The sequence below is a fragment of the Tenebrio molitor genome, chromosome 5 (genome assembly GCF_963966145.1).
Source record: "Tenebrio molitor chromosome 5, icTenMoli1.1, whole genome shotgun sequence".
Classification (NCBI taxonomy): Eukaryota; Metazoa; Arthropoda; class Insecta; order Coleoptera; family Tenebrionidae; genus Tenebrio; species Tenebrio molitor.
The window spans coordinates 5,537,927-5,557,194 of record NC_091050.1 but is presented as its reverse complement, the minus strand read 5'-3'; the positions used below and the strand labels follow the sequence as shown (position 1 = coordinate 5,557,194).

Below are 19,268 nucleotides of genomic sequence, written 5' to 3'. Positions count from 1 at the left end.
TCTCATTTGGTTCGTATTGAATCGACATATTAAACAAATGCAATTTATGACTGTTAGATACTGCACTTGCTGTATGGTAAATCAGAAAGAGTTACTACCACCACTAAAACCTACCTGAGCTTTTTAATGAGACCGAGTAAAACGCTTTATGTTAAAAGATTTTAAACTTGAATGTTTTAGCAAAGAAAAACATGGAAAGCTGGCTAAGCTGTTTACCAAACAAACCGCAGACCGGTTTCGCTCTCCTGGGGCTCATCAGTGCGGTGTACTTCAGCGAACAACTCAGCTTTTATCAGATCCTGCGTATCGATATCGGATTGAAATGTGAAAAAATGACAATAACTTGCCCTCGTCAGAGTATGCCGGTTAACAATTAGTAGAAATATACAACATTCTGAAAGCATTGAATTGAAAACTTCACGGCATGTTCATGTTTAAAAGGTTATTTTTTAACCTGGTTTTGTACTGAATTTTGAAATAAGCCATTCGGCCCAAATTCTAAATTAAAACTGTCATTGACAAGTAGCGTGTTTGCGGATCTGTCAATAAACGTAAAATCTGGTTAATTGAATTTTTTTTATGATAAATTTGGTAATTTATGTGTTTACGTTTACTCATAAATTTATTTTTACCGTTTTATTGTTCCATTTCAAAAATGTTTTTAAGTGTTGAACAACAATAAAATATATAGGTTCAATGTGTATAAAGAATAGATCTGTTTTTGGTTAAAGTTGACAACTGATTTTAACAGACTTTTTAGTGGATTGATTTTTGTAGGAATGGCCCATAAAAGATATATATTAGGCGTTGAGATAAAATAAATGGAATCAGTTCCACTTTCCTTGTAATTTGTACATTTGCCTAAATTTATGTTCGAAATCGGAGGTGTTTGTGTTGGGTACACCCCTGCAGTCAGCGCCCATGTCTTATTTATCATTATTCGCTTACCGCGATCTCAGACAAGGAGCGATATCGTCGTTTTCTTCCGGAGAGTCGGTGCCCAAGCAGCCTGTTTGTTGTCCCACACTGACACGTAAACTGTTAGGGTTGTGAATTGTGGCCCAAGGACTGAGGGCTGCTCCGCTCAACAGCACCACTCGTTTGAAAAGTCCTGCAAGAGATTGCTGATATCAGCGGAATCAAGTTCTTCAGACGGGCTAAATAATTAATAAGAAGCGTCTCTAAATACCTTTGGAATTGGGAGAAACAAAGAGTAAATTAACTAGAGCGGCTCCGGTGTCGTGACCTACTAAGGTTACACGGCTGGGGTCTCCTCCGAATGCTGCAATGTTAATCTTAATCCAACGCAGAGCCGCAGCGATGTCCTTAATCCCCAAGTTTTCCGCTGAAGACTCGCTTTTATCGAAACTTGCCTTCGTACGTAAGAAACCTGCACAAGAAAGCAATCACAAGATTCGCGAAAACACATAAACAACATTTTTAGATACAAATGCGCACAATTTATGTTTACGGCCGTTGTCAAGGATAATTTCTATGTTTGATTTTACATTCCACACAAGGGGAGTTCGCGTAACGGCCATTTTTCATCATAAATCTATCCTCGGGAAAAAAACTTTTTTAAAAATTAATACGGTTTTTATTAAACAGAAAAACCACAGCTCGTATTTATTTGTCATGAAACTGACTTCACAATTAAATTTGGAGGAAAATGTACACCCCAATTCTAAAAAGTTGATGCATAAAATAAAAATTCCAGTTTAAGTAAAAGACGTGGCCACGAGCAAAGTTGCGAAAGTTAGGCTGGAGAATGTCACACCGGTAAAATGGTGATAACAGGTCCTAAATTTGACTGTGACAGTGACTCTCTTTTTAATGGAAGTACACCTAACTAACTTTCCCTTCTGCAAATACCCAACGAGATGCAAATAGATTTGCCCTCTAGAAAGGAGAAGGAATCTCCTGGATCTCGTCGACTTTCATGTATAAGGGTGTAGCGTTAATAACTGTCTATAAACAGCTTAAAGTGATGTGCCAAGGATTGTCCTAGTATTAAACTTCGGGAAATTATAGTACAATAAATATGTATAGGTTATGCTTGAGATTTTGAATCCAAGTAAGATTAAATTAAAAATTTTAATATAAATCGCAACAATAGTTGCTTTTACATAAAATATATATTCGATTTTTTTTGCTCATTCGTAGAACTTCTTGAGATACATTTTTTGAGATACTCAAATCAACTCTAGTTGTAAGCACAGCCAAGTGCGATCTTGCGGATAGGACCAATATTTTACTTCGTGTTGGAAATATCGAAAGAAGTTATTAGAAAAAGTTGTTCATAACCTAATTGTGGTTCTCTATACAGAATTTAAATGTAAAATTCGTATTTTGATTTTAAAAAATAAGTTGTATTTGTAATTTTTCGAATAAAGTCCCATCAAAACTTAATAATATACTCTTTATTTTTTATTCGACAAAAATTAATAGAGATATTGATACAGATTTTGATACAGAATAATTGAAATTTACTGAAAAATCATGTGTTAAAACTCGGTACAGAGAGTCAAAATTGGAAACGACTTTTTCTGAGAACCTCTTTCGGTATCTTCAACGCGAGTTAAAGATCGAGAATTAATCCTATTTACGAGATCCCAGTCGACTGGGTTTACAACTTACAGTTTAGTTAAGTATTACTTAACAACTTAAGTAGTTGTGTACTCGTGAGTATACAAAAATTCAAATTTCTACTCGTACAGATAACGAAAATATCAAGCTGTTTTCATCTTAAGATTCTTCTTCATCGTTATGTAACGAGAATTTAGCGGAAAGATACTTGCTCCCCCATTCGTTTCTTAGTAAATTCAATTGAAGAAACACATTAAATTTAAAATAAATTAATAAGTTTGGCTAAGTATACAATCGCTATTTATGAAACAAGTTGCGAAATGGAAGTGTTTTAAGCACGCAACCAACGAGGAGAAGGCGAAAATATAAACGATCAGGGTTTATTTTGAAAATAAAATCACAAATAGAAAATGTGAATCACTTTTGAATCGATTTCATTTGGGAAAGGAGCAACGTTCCCTTTTAACGAACGTGTCCTAGATAAAAGGAAAAAAGATCAACGAAAAATTTCGTAAACAACCAGTCACAGAGCTTAGTTCGCAGATTAAACACAAGACGTAATCGGCGTTCAATACTCTGATTGGCGATCCATCAAAGACTGTACAGATTTCTCAATGCTCACTTTGAACGTATCTAAGTGAAACCTAAATTTAAACGGTCTTTATTAAGTCTATAAAAGAGGAAATCAATTTAATCGTTCGAAAGACTTAATTAAATTCATAACTTTTAATTTCCTTTTTATGAAATGTTCATTACGCATCATGAAACCGATTTTCATTATCAATGTGTTTTGCTGAATTTGCTTCAATTTAAAAAATGTTAATATATTTGCAAATGTAAAAAATATGATTTGTAAAAACATCCTTGTGCCCATTATTGGCGACGAAATTTGCATACTCTGAAAGCGAGGACTGAAGTATTAAGATTGTTCGCATTTCTTTTTTAAACGCGCAGATTTGTACAAATTGTACAAATTATTTGGTACTTTTTGTTGATAACGACATGTTGATTAGATGTGTAAACTGTATTATCCGAAATTGCCTGAATATTGTTTTTACATTTGCGTTAATAGTTGCGTTTTGTTACGGTTGTTCAAAAATAATTTAATCGTGCTTTTGCCGAATGTAACAGAATTATCTGAATATTATTTCAACAATATCCTAACAGGATGGTTTGTGTAAATAATTAATAATCTAACCCATAAATTTAAATTGAGGATTTGAACTAATAGCAACTGCCGCAAGCCATAATGAATTTGAATGTCACCAGATTTCCTTATTACCTGATTAATATTTAGTGATTTGATAAAATTAATGGCCCCGAAAAAGTCCAATTTACCTACTTGAAAATTTTCTGATCACGTTTCGTTGGCAATTTGTGTTAGCGTCAGCTTTTTCAATTTCTGGTAATTAAAAAGTAACGAAGAGATGAATTACGAATTAAAAAGTAATTATTTTGAGCACAGTGATTACCTAGTAGCAATCGAAGGGTCTGTCGATCAATATTAAAAGCTTGCTCTTTAATAACTTTCATTCAGATGACTTATTGACAAATTTGTCACACATATTGATACATTAACATGCAACACACAAAGTTGCATCTTTGCATATCTAAAAACAGTATGAAATGTAACAAGGAAGGTGATGTATCTCTTTATTACTTTTAATTCAGTCAGTCAATGGAAATCCCTCAAACTTATTTGTATTTTGTGTTTTACATTAAAACTCTAAATCTTTAAACAACTTTAAGTAAACTTGAGAGTGAGAAATATGTACGTCAGTCAGACGTTTCTAAAATACGTTTCCCCATTTTCTTGTTTTAAAATAAATTTCGAATCTGAAAATGTTCTTTATACTTTTTAGTCGTCTTATGAACTGTGTGTTCCAGAATCCTGCAGTGCCACATTGCTGAAAACCACTGCTGGATATAATCTGTGTGTGTTATAAATCTGTAATTGGTTGCCGCAACATCACATTATCAATCCCGTTATCAGTGATGCAGTAATCATCGGCAATCCACTCTGTGCTGAAAATGTCGATAATTTTGGATTCAAATGCTTGGTTGTTCTGGAAAATGCTCGTCTACGAAGCCCTACTACATTAAATTTTCATTAACATTGAGCCTGAACTTCATTTATCTCATGGAAATTGCGGTGAAACCTTTACAGATTCATCCAAAAAGAGAAGGTAGTTTTATTAGAAAATACAATACGTCTACCGAATTTGAATAAACATCCTCTTATTATTTAAACGGAACCGCTACGCGCGCTCTTGATACGATTTCTCTTTGCTTGTGAAATGGTCTCATAAGCTAGTTTGTAAAATAACAAGCATCATTAACAAACTTAGGAGTCTGTAGATTTATTATCGTATGATTTTAGAAAAAACTCTTCTAATGTTTTTCATTTCATTTATCCACCTGATGTTATGATGAAAGGCATTAAAGTGGACTTTCTTATAATTAACATTATTTTTTTAAACACTTTAAAACATCCAAAATCCAATTTTAAATTAGATTAGATAAGAAGAGAATGAAGAGAGTTTTAAGATTTGCTGAATAATATTTTAAGCAACCAATATGCAAATTTTTAATAAATTATTTAAAATAAAAGTGTTATCCCAAATATAATTTGGAGTTTGTGATAAAAATGATACCGAAAAATGCATGAGGTTTTGTTTTTGCAAATCTATTTAAAAATTATGTAACAAATTAAGATTTCTCTTTGAGTTTCATTCTAATGGCAGTGGTAGTAAAAAGTATTAAAAGAGAAGGTATTCGAGAGATAGGGATAGGCAGATTTGTTAATTTAGAGAACAAAATATTTGTGATCTTTTATCTATTAATTTAACATAGGGCAACCATTAAAAGTTTTCGCATTTGAGAAGAAATATTATGAAATCTATAAAAGAAGATAAATTAATCTTGAGAACGTCTGTCGGAAGAACTGAACGGAAATATATTGGAAAGGAAGAGATAAATATATTTCCATTAAATAACAATTTTAACCTGTCAAAACAAAAGGTACTTTTACATACATTTTACGAACAGACAACGTAGAAAATAATCCAGTTCTAATAGAACGAATATTCGAGTAATAAAAAGCATTTAGTACTAACTATTGAGTGACAGATGTTCTTGCGTCAAAAATATGAGTAAGAGAATTTTTATTCAACTAAAATAATTTCCGTGAATTTCCTGAAACGTTGATGTTATGTCTACCTAAGCATATAAGCGCCACCTAATCCATAAATTCTCACCTTCCACCGTGTCAACCATTAGCTGTGACATTTTGACAATGATATGTACGTGATCAATTTCCTGTTACAAAAACTTGTCGTAGCACATTCCAATATACCTATATACTTTGAAAAATCGTTCACGAGCAAGATAACCTGATCTTTGTATCATAAAGTAAATTAGTCCATCACGTAAAGACACGAGCCGATCCAATGAGGACCTAAGATATGATTTAGTATTCAGTGAGCAATGGCGTTATTATAACTTCAGAGCTAGTCTCCTTTGTGAAAACGCAGGAGGTCGATGTAAAAGCATCGTTTCCAACTTATAATTGCTTCTATCATACGTGATGACATGTTCGCAAGAAATGATACGAAAATACAAAAGCAACCAATGGGCGATACAATATTGATCGCTCGCTTTGGAGCAAACGAAGGTTATCGTTTGTGAATGGGGGAAAGGTAGCAGCAGGAAAAGGGAGATAATTTAGGGAGACAGATTGACAAACTTTAAAAGAATCACTTACGTTTAGACAATTTTTAACTAACATCAACCCAGCAGCCCGGACCCAACGTGTTTATAGCTGATGCTAGCTAACCGTGTAATTTATTATGGCGACGTGCACGAGCAATAAATTTTAAACGAAATTAATAGAATAAAAAAGCACTCTTTAGCGGCGGGTATCCCGGCTCCTCCGCCAATTTGTTGTTAGCATTAATGACAGATTTGCAAATATATCGTGCAGAAGATTTAAAAGCTCTAAAAAGCCTGTAACGCTCATGTAGCATCAAATGAACAAATACCTAGTAGCGTGGAAAAATAATAGTCCGTACATTTCACAAAGGTTTTTCCAGAACGGTCATCCAATATTGTTCTGTTTTTTAAAACATCAGATAATGCGATAATGATTTCGGACATTAAAGAAAACAACATTAAGCTGCTTTTGTACCTAATAATACCAGTTTTCATAATAAAAATGCTTTTAGCGAAGCTACTTGTATGTACCGATATTTTTTTTTATTTTCACTTTAACAAAGGCGAGTTTTCCATGAAACTGGTCATCTTTCATTTATAAACATACTTTATTAAAAATTTCGTTTGTTTATATCCGAAAAACTCGTTAACTTTGAAATTGCGCGTGTTCAATAAATTAGCATATGCGGAGACGGCTCTAATTAAAGAGTAATGATTTGTATCAGCGGCATTCCGGTTTTATGTAATAAAAGCGAAACATTGAGTCAGCATTGTTGCATAAAAATCAATTAATATACAAAACCTGCCAATAAAAATTTTCAATTTTATCTTGATCATAAAACAGACATTTATTTCAATTTTCATTTTACTGAAAGCTTTGTGGAAATAAAGCTTCTGTCGATTGATCAAACAAGTCTTTTTATTAACTTCCATTAAGGGTGATGATAATAAAAGCTGATTTTTTATTGTGTCAATAAGTGTAAAACAGATACCTATTTTATAATTCGACAGAAACATTTTGAAAGGATTCAATGACGTGAATAGCTTTTTAAGAGATGTTTTATATTCCAATTAAAAAATTCGCAATATTAACATTGCCATATTAGTTTTAATTAGGTATATAACTCGATGCAAAAATAAAATATAAATTCAAACAGTGTTAAAACCATTTTTCCTACACCACCGTAAAAATTAATCAGCAAAAGTGCCGTATTCATTCAGAAAAGCCAAAAAACATGATATATGTTATTCCTTTTACTGAGAATTTGGTAAGAATACACTGCAGACGTTTTTCAATTTCCTGAAAGATGTCATCCGAACCGAAAAAATTGAAGGTATTGGGGAAGCCATAGGAGACACAGGAATCACGTATATCAAAAGAAGGGTAATAAACAACTTAGTTTGAATAGAAATAATCAATAAAAGTTTTGTTGGTGTATAGTCGAAAATATTGTTGTTATGTCACTTATCTTTCGTCTTTGTAGGGCTTATAGATAATGCTATACCTGTGTGGTGTAGATTATTTGAAAATTTTATTATGAATATTGGAGTTTCAGCAACACAAGGTAAGTTTGTGTTGTCAATTGTTAATACCGTACTTAAACTGTTGTAGTTTAAAATTCCAAGTTGTTGAACAAACAGGTTTGTATATGAACTATATCGAGTTAAATAAGTAAAACACGTCTTCGTGCACGATAGAGAAGCTAATGGTTTATAGTTTATAACAAAATTGGTTATTAGAGCTTAAACGACACGAAAGCAAATCGTGCGTCCAATTTAAAGTAAATACAAGATTAATTTAAAAAAAAAATGCGGTTACTAAACGTTCAGAGAATATTTAAACCTTCCGGTATATTACACCAAGAACTTACATATCTACTAAGTACCTTAATGTAGATATAAGTTTCAGATATATTTTGCTTATATTTGTATTATTAACTTTTTTGTCTAGATTTGCTTACTTTTATAAAAATAATATCTGATCTACATAACCTTCAAAGGGGCAAGATTTTGTTTACTTCAAACATTATGCAATTTTAAGCTTTTTATCAAATTAATTAATTAATATTAATTATAAAAAAAATATGTCAATTTTGAAGAAGATTTACCACAAGGACATTATTATATTATTTTATTACTATCCCACCTCCACCCGGCGGCACGGCAATTTTGCCGGAGTACATACACTATTACGGATATTACTATCAAGTAATAGTGCAGTGCTTATCAACATAATTACCGGCGTCTTGCCTCCGCATTTTGACTTTGTTGTGTATTATGTTCTGTGTCAATGTTAAGGAACTTCCTCACGATGTGACATGAGTATAATAATATACCTTTTTGAATTTCAACTACCAATGTGTTATCTAAATCCAGAATTTTTAAATTTTTAAAAAGAGATTGCGGTACTATTCCCGTTGCTGAAATTACAAGTGGTAAAATCGAAATTTTTTCTAAACACCAAAGATTTCTCATAGCAACGGACAGCTCTAAATATTTATTAATTTTTGTGTTATATGTCTGTGTTATATTATGTGAATTTGGAACAGCTATATATCTTTATTTAATAATATAATATGTATTGCACAAGCAGCAATCAGAAAACACAAATGTGAGAAAGTAAGGTTAGGAAGTTGTTTGTTGATATTTCATGTAAGCATGTGTGCGCTATAGAGAAACGATTCTTAAGAATATGACGAAAATGTGAATTTAACGATGTTTTCATTAATTAATTTTAATTATTAGGATCTAAAATTAATTGTATTAAAGTCTTCAAGTGAGGTGAATTTAGATGTCATAATTAAGCGTATCAATCGGAGGAGAGATGCGGTTTCATCCCCAAGGCTGTCTCGATTTCAAACTTCCTTGCGCATACAATACATATTCAATTATTTGATCTGTGGAGATTCTTAGTAATTAATAATTTACCTCAACCTGAACAAGGCGCAATATTTTCTCTTTTAAATAATATTCCTACCTCGTTTCGTTTGAAATATGGCTCATTTTTGTTAGTCGTCCAGTTTCAATTTTGTCCACAGTTGCACTGTCACTTGTTAGATTTACAACTGCTTTGAGCTTCCTTATCAAAATTTTACGAGGAGTGTTTTCTCCGACTTTCATGCATTTCAGTTTAGTTAGCTGACGTACTTGTTAACTGTTTAGTATGCATTACCAATCATTCGAAAACATATTATTAGTTAAAAGTTTATGACTTAGTTAACTTGACTTTCACGTCCGCTGAATATTGGATTATCCGATCACAATTCTGTTTCGTTACTAAAATAGTAATTTTGAAGTTCACCGCACAAACAACAATCAACTCGTAAGTTACGTACGAATAATTATGTGAAGAATGCCAACAGAAAAGCCAATGCAATGCAATTCACATCTCAATTGGAGCACTTTGTTCGATCGAGTATCCAACTTGGAAGCGCCCTTACAAATACTGCCAGACATAATACAATATCGGTGGAGATTTTACCGCACTGCAGGCATTTCCTGCATTTAGCAGCTGATAATAGGTTTTTGTTGAGTAACAAGTGTCTAGAAATTGATTCAGGTTTTTTTTTATCGTTTTGCCCGAAGCTGAGAAATCAATATAAAAGTCATGCCCATTAATATGTGAGAATAGGCAGCACATTAAGATAACAGTGGAGGGAAATTTGAAGCATTTCAGCACACTGAAAGGATCCATATAGTATTCAATTTTTAAGGCGCATAACATTTTTATACTTTGATATGAGGTATAAAGTAGGAATTCCCTCTAGAAAGAACAGCTACAAGCTTGAAAAATTTATTTTTTGCATAATCTTCTAGAGTTGAGATAAATTTCTCCCAGTGCACGTCTCTCGATTTGCCCAGAGTACACGACACTCATGGCCTACTTCATTTCCCTTTATGCCCCTTTTTATAAATAGGCTTTTGATAGATCGTAAATTTAAAACGTTTCGCTTTTTCCGCATCAAAAAAATAGAAATTAACTCGATGTGAAGAGCATTACACTTTTGTATTGTGTGCGTATTTCGTTGAGAATAATTTGTTACGAAATAATACTCCATTGATAAATTTCGATGTTCCATTCCGATCATAAATAACATACCATACCATTCACGGTGGCATATTAATGCTATATATTGAATTCTAACCGTTCATTTATCGAGTAAGTTTGCTAACGGCAAGAAAGTAAATTGACGGTAACTAAGTACTTATGGTTTAATTTCAGTTTCGAAGTAAGTACGATCGTAACTTACTCAATGCAATATTGAACTGTTAGGTCTATTTTCTGCGTCCATACCAATTAGGTGTCATCTATCATAGCGACTATAAAGAACTAATTAAAACAATCGTCGGTAAACTTTGTTGTGTGCCAATTAACAAAATTGGTATATGCGATCAATTTATCAAAAACTTTAGAAGACCTCGAGTTCATGGATGTATAATTCATGCATATAATGCAGTTAGTTATTCTCTTTATTACTGTTTTCAATCAAGTTCTATTTCAATTGGTTTAAAAATGTGATCGATTATTCATAATTTAAAATTTTTACATTTCCTAATTGAGTAAAAATGCATGGCTGCATGTATTGAATGTATAATAATGTATAGTGAATTTAAAATAATTTTTTATTCTACCTTAATGTTATCAAAAATTGTGCGAAAATATGTAAAGTAGTATTCCTTTAGTTTTTATTTTTATTCAAGAAATGCGCTTTCTTAAACTTGAACTTATGTAAATAGAAGTCTGCAATTTTCTGTGGATGCAAGAGATTTTTTTGTTTGGATGCACACAATCAACATACATTTAGAAATCGCAAAAATATAAGCAATTCGTGCAAATTGATGCACTTTTCTTTATCTTTAAAACAAGACACATCCAAAAGTAAAATTGTTTTATTTGTTCGCCGAATATAATTCTATATTATTTTATTGGAGTAGCTTAACACAAAGAAAAAGGAAGCTTACTGAATACAAATTTAAAATTTACATTTTAAGTTGGTTATTATTAAATTATCTGGATGAGCTTTGCAAAGAACAAATTTTAAAGCACGGCGGTGGAATAAAAAGTTGGTTATCGGTATTTCTTTAATAATACAGATACAGAAGGTACGTGAAATTTCTTAATTTATCGATCTGATGTGATCCAAATTTTACAAGTTTTCTTGTTGCTGCGTTAATTAGGTGATTGTACACAGTTTTCAACGTGAAAACACAGATTTACTCAAGAGGCACTTACATCAACTTTTGATAAGGAGCTGTGTTCCGTGTGAGTAAAAATAAGACTTCAATAAATTTAACTCCGTTTTCCGGTTACGCCATCGGCACCCTGATCACATTGTGTTAATAGACGCTGTTCACAGTCACGCTCACAGAAAAACGAAATCACTGTATACATTACTTGAGCAAAATCTTTAATGTAGTTTTGTACTTGTCAGTTATACAGTGTGGAATAAAATGATTTACATCTAGTTACCTTTGCATTATACCCTTGTAAAAATACGAAATGCCGTTCTACAAAAAAAAAGAAAGCCTAACCTCAAAATATATATCCAAATTTCAAATGTGATTTATTGCGAAGGGATGATATGAATGCAAAGTTGAGATTGAAATTAAAAAGGAGCTAACAAAAGCAAGTCACAGCTAGTGTTGAAAGTGGCCACCAACGTTTGTTAATTCAATTTAGTAAATTGTAACAATTGTCAATTCGATTAATGACATCTATTGACAGAACTAATAGTTCGGCACTTCGAAAAAAAAAGTAGAGCGGTACAGGAAAATTTATATGTGCAAAAATTCCAAAGGTAACTAGATGTAAATCATTTTATTCCACACTGTACTTAAACTATATGTTGCTTGCGGCTTCTCGCTTACCTACAAATTTGACTGCTCGATACCTATTAGAATCGTATCTTTACCTGTCGTGCAAAATTTAAATGAAAAATATTTGGGTCGAAATATTTTTCTGTTGTTTTGTTTTGGTAGTTGGGCAAAGTAATATATTTAGACCCAACTTTAAACATGCAACGATAAAAGCAACCGTAAAAGAGCAAGGAAAGGCCTTGAGCAAGGGTTGCCTTTATTGCTGCAGTTCGTTGTTAACTTGGTCACAAAATAGATACCCGTATCCTAGGACAGTGTCAAATTGTTTTAAACAGAGGTTAAATTAATTATGAAGTGATAATTGTTGATGGTAGTCGTTTCACTCTTGGAATTCACGTACCTATCTACTACGATTAAAAAATATTACTGCTTTTAACTGTAGTTACGTAAAAGCTGTACAATCTTTAGGAATTAATAATAATTAGTTTTTTCCCTTTAATTCGCCAACATGGATATTATTTAAAAAATGAAATTTGTATTGTTTAGAACATTACATACTTAATAATTATGAAAAAAATAAGGACTAAGTAGAAAGAAAACAATATTTGTTTGTTAAAATGTCTTTAAAGTACCTGCATAACAGCCTTGTTTTTCTCACATAGGTATATAAGGAAAATTGTGTGGTAAAAAGCATAACACAAATTCACACGCCAAGTTATCGTGATTCAAGTGTGTTGTTCTCGTTATTGCTTTTGTAATATTTTTCTAATTGGCTTATTTTTATGAACCCTAATATACTTGTTATTGGTGTATTTTATTGGTATTATTATTTTGCTTTCTGTTTCGTTTCTAATAATCTTTCTATATAACAGTCTGACATCTTGGGAGAGAAATAAAACTTAGTTTTATTAAAGAAAAATCACTTAAAAGACTTCCGCCTTAAATCTGGTTCTTGTATTATTTTGTACATACGAGTATGTAACAAAGAAACTTTAGGTGGAAAAATTCAGAAAAAAATTACAAGCATTAAAAAAAGAAATGTCCATGATTTTAATTATTAATATAATTTGATTGTATGTTAAAGTGCAATTATAAAAGTTAATAAGTATTGGAATACTAAAATAATAAAATAAAAGTATTCTTATATTCCGTAAACTCCTCAGGAAGCGAACTACAAGCTTTATTGAAAACTGGTTTGACGTGGGAAGCTTACAGCGACCATCTGTTAGCTAAACTTGCAAAAAATTTGCTTTCCTATTTTGCGTTATATACCATTTTCTGCAAACTATTGAGCCTATGCTTCCAAATTTTCAAGGTATACACACATTATATTGTTTACGTGACAAATCTGGCATTCTTATAATTAATATGTAAAAGAAGATGTTATATTTTCGCGTCTCTTGCTCTGATAAAACAAAATTAATTTTCTACGATTTGTTACTATTAAATTGATATGATATTTATTTTCAACTTCCCCTCATTTTTGAATGTTAATTTGGTTAATATTCATATAAATGTAAGATTTAGGCCCGATTTATTCATCTTCAAGTAACTTTAATTGAACGGTAATTACCATGGATCTACCAATAGCAGATTCTAAATCATAGCAACTACTGGCTAGATAAATTTACTTGAAGGTGAATAAACCGTTGCCTTAAATGACAAATTATTCTTCTTACGAGTATATGAATACTCGTATCTTGTAAAACTGATGTTTAAAAAAGCATCTGTATTTTGTTTTTGTTTCGTGGTGTAAAGGCAATTTTGAAATATACGTTGCTTTTAATAAAATGGACATCAGTAATTTGATTGCTCTTTTTCTTTCCATTTCTGTATGGATCTGAAAATAAAATCCCAGCGCTGAAAAAGCAAGGTGATTATAAAAATTATCTCTGACTTTCCCAGTGAATTGAAGTTATTTTTTAACGAATATACTTCATAGGGTAGACAGAACTGCGGGACCAACTTAACGAACCCTTTATCTAGAGCTCGGTTTGTTTCTGCGTTCAAGTAACCTATTCTATGAATACACCCTGATAAGACAATACTAGCAAATTAATATTGCGTCTGGTGTACATGTGGCTCTCCTTAAGTTTAGGGTGAGTTTGCACATAACCAAGAGAAAACAGGACACAACTAACATAACAAAGTAATTATTGAATGTAACATTCGTGAGTAGCTGAAACGCAAATGAAATTCAGAGAGTACTGTCATCTGAGGAAGAAATGAGATTTCCGAGTGTAATTAATCTTCTTTAAAACCCCTTGGATGTGGATACAATACAGTGTAGGAGTACTAATTTGCCTCCAAGTTATTGACTTTTGTTATGTGTATGTTTATTTTAAGGATTTAAAGACAGTCAAACGGATCCAGTGGTGAACATTAGGTTTTTTCCCGGAAGAACATTTTCATTTTCACTGTTTATCGATTGGGTATCGGTGTGGACATTTTTTTGATGATATAGCCAAGGTACATACATACATAGGTCTGTTATGCGCCCCGGCGTGTTTGTGAGATGGATATCGCTTTACAGGCTAGAAAATATTGAAAGCAAAATGTGTGATGCCAATATTGAAACCGGTAAACGGAAGGGTTTCAGAACAGCTTTTGAAGCTCTAGCTAGAACCTGTCGGATCAATGCAGAGTTGGCGTCGAGCGACGCCCTGACAGACGCTCTGACAAGTGGCGTCGACAGGTCTACTAACGCTTCCAAAATCCCTTACGTGCCTCGTAATTCAAGTGGAAATTCACTTTGCAATTCATCGAATGCGATGGTTTCATGACAACCTATATTTCTTTGCAAAAATAAAATTTTCGGTCGTAAATATTCAAAAAATGAACGGACCATTTCCGAGAAAAATAACTAGAACGACACATTTTCAGGGAAGAAAATATTTTCGTTTCCGAAACGATAAGCCATTTTTCCAGACCGAAATTAAACATGAGTAATTTATATTAGTTAGGAGTAATTAAATTCCAACCCAAAACGCATTTGCGTTAACTCGCATGCAACACAAATGCCGTAAAACCCTTTTCCTGGCCGCTATATCTTGCCCGCCGTAAATACTAAATTTGTTTCTCTTGTTGAAATAAAATTTAAATTGGCAACAAAGTAAACCATTAAGGTAAAATTTCTATATACCTATTAGAGGCCGAAAAGGCATTCATTAATTGAATGAATTGGACTCAAAGGGGAGCTACACAACGCAACCATTTCGTGATGGCTGGATCATTTAAAAATAATGAACCATGAAAAATTGGTTTCAGTTTTGATTGAGCCATCGGTAAACCTTTGCCGGAGTTCAGATTACTGTGCCCCCCAGATATTATCTTTCTATCGTAAATATCACTGTTTGTTTTATGAATACGTTGTTAAAAATTAAATGCGGCAAAAACGTAGATTGAATATTTATGATGCCAACCCGAAATAATTTTCTCTTTGTTTAAAGTCAGGTTTTATTGGTTTTACCTAAATCAAATATACATTTTTATTGTAGTTAACAAATATCACAAACAAACGTTGCGTTTGGCAACAAATAAATTATTTAAAGTGCGTTATCCGATAATCAATAGGTTGAATTAAGTATATCAAATTTACACCGACAGTGGTGACTGCAATCAACAAAAATGAAACATTCAACAGTGTTGTCATTATTTTTTGTTATCTATCATCCACTAAATCAAACAGCTTCGCATGTAGTATATGTCGCTAATGAGATATACATACACAAGCGAGCATTAAGAGAGCCTCCCTCTTCTCCTTCTCTGAATAGAATTATAAATTAGTTTCCAGTTTACAAGTACATGTTAGATAAGTTGCATAAGCCCTTGAGCATACACAACTTGCATTAATAACTGGTTGTTACTTGAATTGCTTAATACACAGCTCGTTTTAAGATTTCATTTGTACGGAGATTCGCACATGTATAGTCTCTATCGATTCTTTTCCTGCCAGGGGGTAATGGTTGCAACAACCGCAAGCTCCAGCGTTCTGTGGATGCAAGTATCAATTTCAGTTAATAAAAGAACAAACGAATGGAAACATGCTATGTACCTCCGTATGTTTTTGTTGTAGCAAAAACTGTGGTAACTTTGGGTAGAATGCAGCTCTACAGTTTAATTAAAATGTCTTTCGCAATTTCGCCGCAAGCAATAGACACCATTTTGTAACATTTAACTCCAGATTTAATATAATGTGGTATTCATCTATTAAAGTTCTGACTGCTTGATACACTGCAAAGCATAATTTTGTTGTCTAGAGGTAGAATGATAATAACAGTTTGTTTAATAGCTTCGGTAACCGGTAGCACCCATGAAAAAGAATGATTCGTAAAAGCGAGACGGAGTTACTACTATAGAATTTATAGTAAAATCAATTTCCAATCCAGTGAAGAAAAAATAGATTTCTACAAAGTCAATTTGCTCCAGAATTCCATTGAAACAACATTGGCGTCACCGAGACAAACAACGTCCGTAAATTTTTAACTACAATTTTCTTTGTTAGGTTGTTAAAATTGAGGTGAACAAGAAGCTTATTAAATTCATCACAATGGTTACACCTAAATTAATTTATAAAATGTACAAAAAAAAATGACTTAATCTCTGTTGTATTCACAGAACTGTTATTCGGCACACGAATGTTGCAAATGTTCAAACCGATTAAGCAAAAAGTTAATCCGGGTACCGACGAGGGTCAAAAGTTTCTCGGGTAATGGTTTGAAAAAAGTAATTTAGAACTTAATGACGTTGAACCAAGGAAAGATGAATTTGTCTTAGTGACCGTTTGGTTAATGAATTTAGAAAGAAAAGACTTAGGAGCCTGTTGATCAAAGAGTGGAGTGATTGGATTTCCTCTGTAGTACTAATCACAAATAAATGGTCTATCTAAGTTATTTAAGGTAAAATAGTTATTAAACTGAATGCTGATTTAATAAAAATAAATAATACTCCAACATTCAAATTAAAGATCATTTTAACAATTTTCCTATTTCTCTGTTAGTTTGATACACATATTATTTATTATTTATTTATTAATAAACATTAAAATTAAAAATATAAAATTGGGTGACTAAAATTTGGCAAATTTTAAATGTAATTAATGTATCTAATTAAATTACGGCTTTACAAAGAGCGCGCATACTATTTTTTTAAATCTGTTTGAATTTATTACAACCAAAAGCATTAATAATGCGTACAGCAATAAAGATACGAATATAATTATAAAGATAACACATACATCACTTCAAAAGGTACCATTTTGTTATTTCAGTCACAGAGCTGTCGCTTAATATCCAGCAATGTAATTTTCTGTTTAATTTTACCACGTTTGCTTTTTAAGTTCGAAATTTGTTTATAAAACACCGTGTTCAATTAATTTTTTTAACTTTTATTTAACTCGCTTTGTTTGGAATTTTGTAATTCACTTAGAATTAAGTTAGTGACACGAAATTTTGCACACAATTGATGACAATACAACAAAAAGTAGTTTCCTTAAAAAGTTTTATTAATTAAGAAATGACTAATTTTTAGTTTTAATTACAACTGCAAGATACAAAATAGAGAGTGGAGTGAAAATGAGTCCCAAGTCGCTAGAAGAAAGATATTAAACAGATAAAATTGAGCTACTGAAAGCAAGTAATGAAAAATAAAAACTGTTCGAAGTATCATTTTATATAATGTCATGTAATGAGTACTGAGCAGTCATCAATACTAAATTATGTCCACCTATGGGCTCACTCACATCGTAAAATTTCAAATTTGTAACGTGAAGGAACCAGAGACAAATCCATGACACACTGTACATTGATTTCTACAACAATATAAATGTACCTTGTTAATATTTTACGTGTGTAATGTTTGTGGAGTCAGTTTTCATGGTTGACGCTTTATTGATTTTACTGAAATTTTTGAAATTTTGTTACCAAAACAAAATTAGCAACAGAAATATGTAATGTGAAATTGAAAAAATGTCGGGTTTGAGTAAATACGTATATCCTTCTTGAAATTAAAATTAGTTTCATTTTGAGATATTTTGCCAACGGGAATTTTTAAATTTGAAAGAAGTCTTAACTCGTCCGGACAGCAGATACAATATGGTACTATGGTAGGTACTCAATATGTAAGGAATTCATTTAATTTAATGTAAGCACTATAACGAGTCTGTGAAAAAGTTATAAGATCCACACGAGATGATATCTACCGAGATGGTTTTAGTAAAATATTAAATTTTCGATTTTATTCTTTTGAGGGCACGATTACGTTGAGTTGTGCAGACAACATCCGAGGAGCTGGGAAACCGTGCGCTTTGGAAGGCGATCTCAGTTTGCTTATTTGTAGTAAGGATTGTCTTTCTCGCTCATCGAATTACGCAAAGCATAAATCATATTAAGGAACTTAATTCCAGGAACTGTTCTAATATTTTAAGCACACACTGCATTGTGGAGTCTGGCAATTCTACCGATTCCCGAGATATCAGGAACTCATAGCTTGTTTACTTGACTAGATCGGGTTTTAATTCGCAGCTTAATAAAGCTGATTGCGAGCTGCGGAATTCTGAGAATTCTCAGATTTTGCCGGTTTTGAATTTTTGGCATTTCATTGGGTTTAAAATGCATACATGTACGATGTTATAATAACGATGGAAAATGGACGGATTTATTTTATTATGGGGGAAGTTTTCTAGGTTTTGCTCGGAATAGTTGCTAACAGAATAACAAACTTCACTCATTCACGCATAAACTTACCAAGAATTCCAAGACGGAAATTTAGGGTAACCACAATGACGTGTCCGTAAGAAGCGAGGACGCTCCCGTCGTAGGGATGACCTGCACCCCACTCAAAGCTCTCGCCGTGTACAAATACTAAAACGGCGTAGGGAGCTTCCAAGCCTCGGTTACCTGAAAAAACAACAGAACCTGTAATTAATTTATTGATGAAATGGTTAACATGATCATATCTAATAATTACAAAATTTGTTTAGTGCAAATGATTTAACCTTGATTTTTGGTTGGTTATTTTCTCTTAGAAGAAGGGTAGGTCATAGTTTATTGCCCACGACGTAGAAAGACTTAATTCCACAAATGCAAAATTGTTTATTAACGAATTGTCATTTATTAGCAGTAACATAATTCAATGTTGGTTGGTATCATAATAAA

At 32.4% G+C, this 19,268-nt stretch overlaps 1 protein-coding gene across 1 annotated transcript in view; it reads right to left on the bottom strand.

Moving 5' to 3' along the window:
* Positions 1-19,268, bottom strand: part of LOC138131369 (neuroligin-4, X-linked-like) — a 112,742-nt gene that overhangs the window by 11,392 nt on the left and 82,082 nt on the right. The window contains exons 4-6 of the mRNA XM_069048333.1: positions 18,858-19,010; positions 1,190-1,390; positions 949-1,111 (exon numbers count right to left, since the gene is read on the bottom strand). Coding sequence (XP_068904434.1) covers positions 949-1,111; positions 1,190-1,390; positions 18,858-19,010 — 517 coding nt within the window. The remainder of the gene's footprint in view (positions 1-948; positions 1,112-1,189; positions 1,391-18,857; positions 19,011-19,268) is intronic.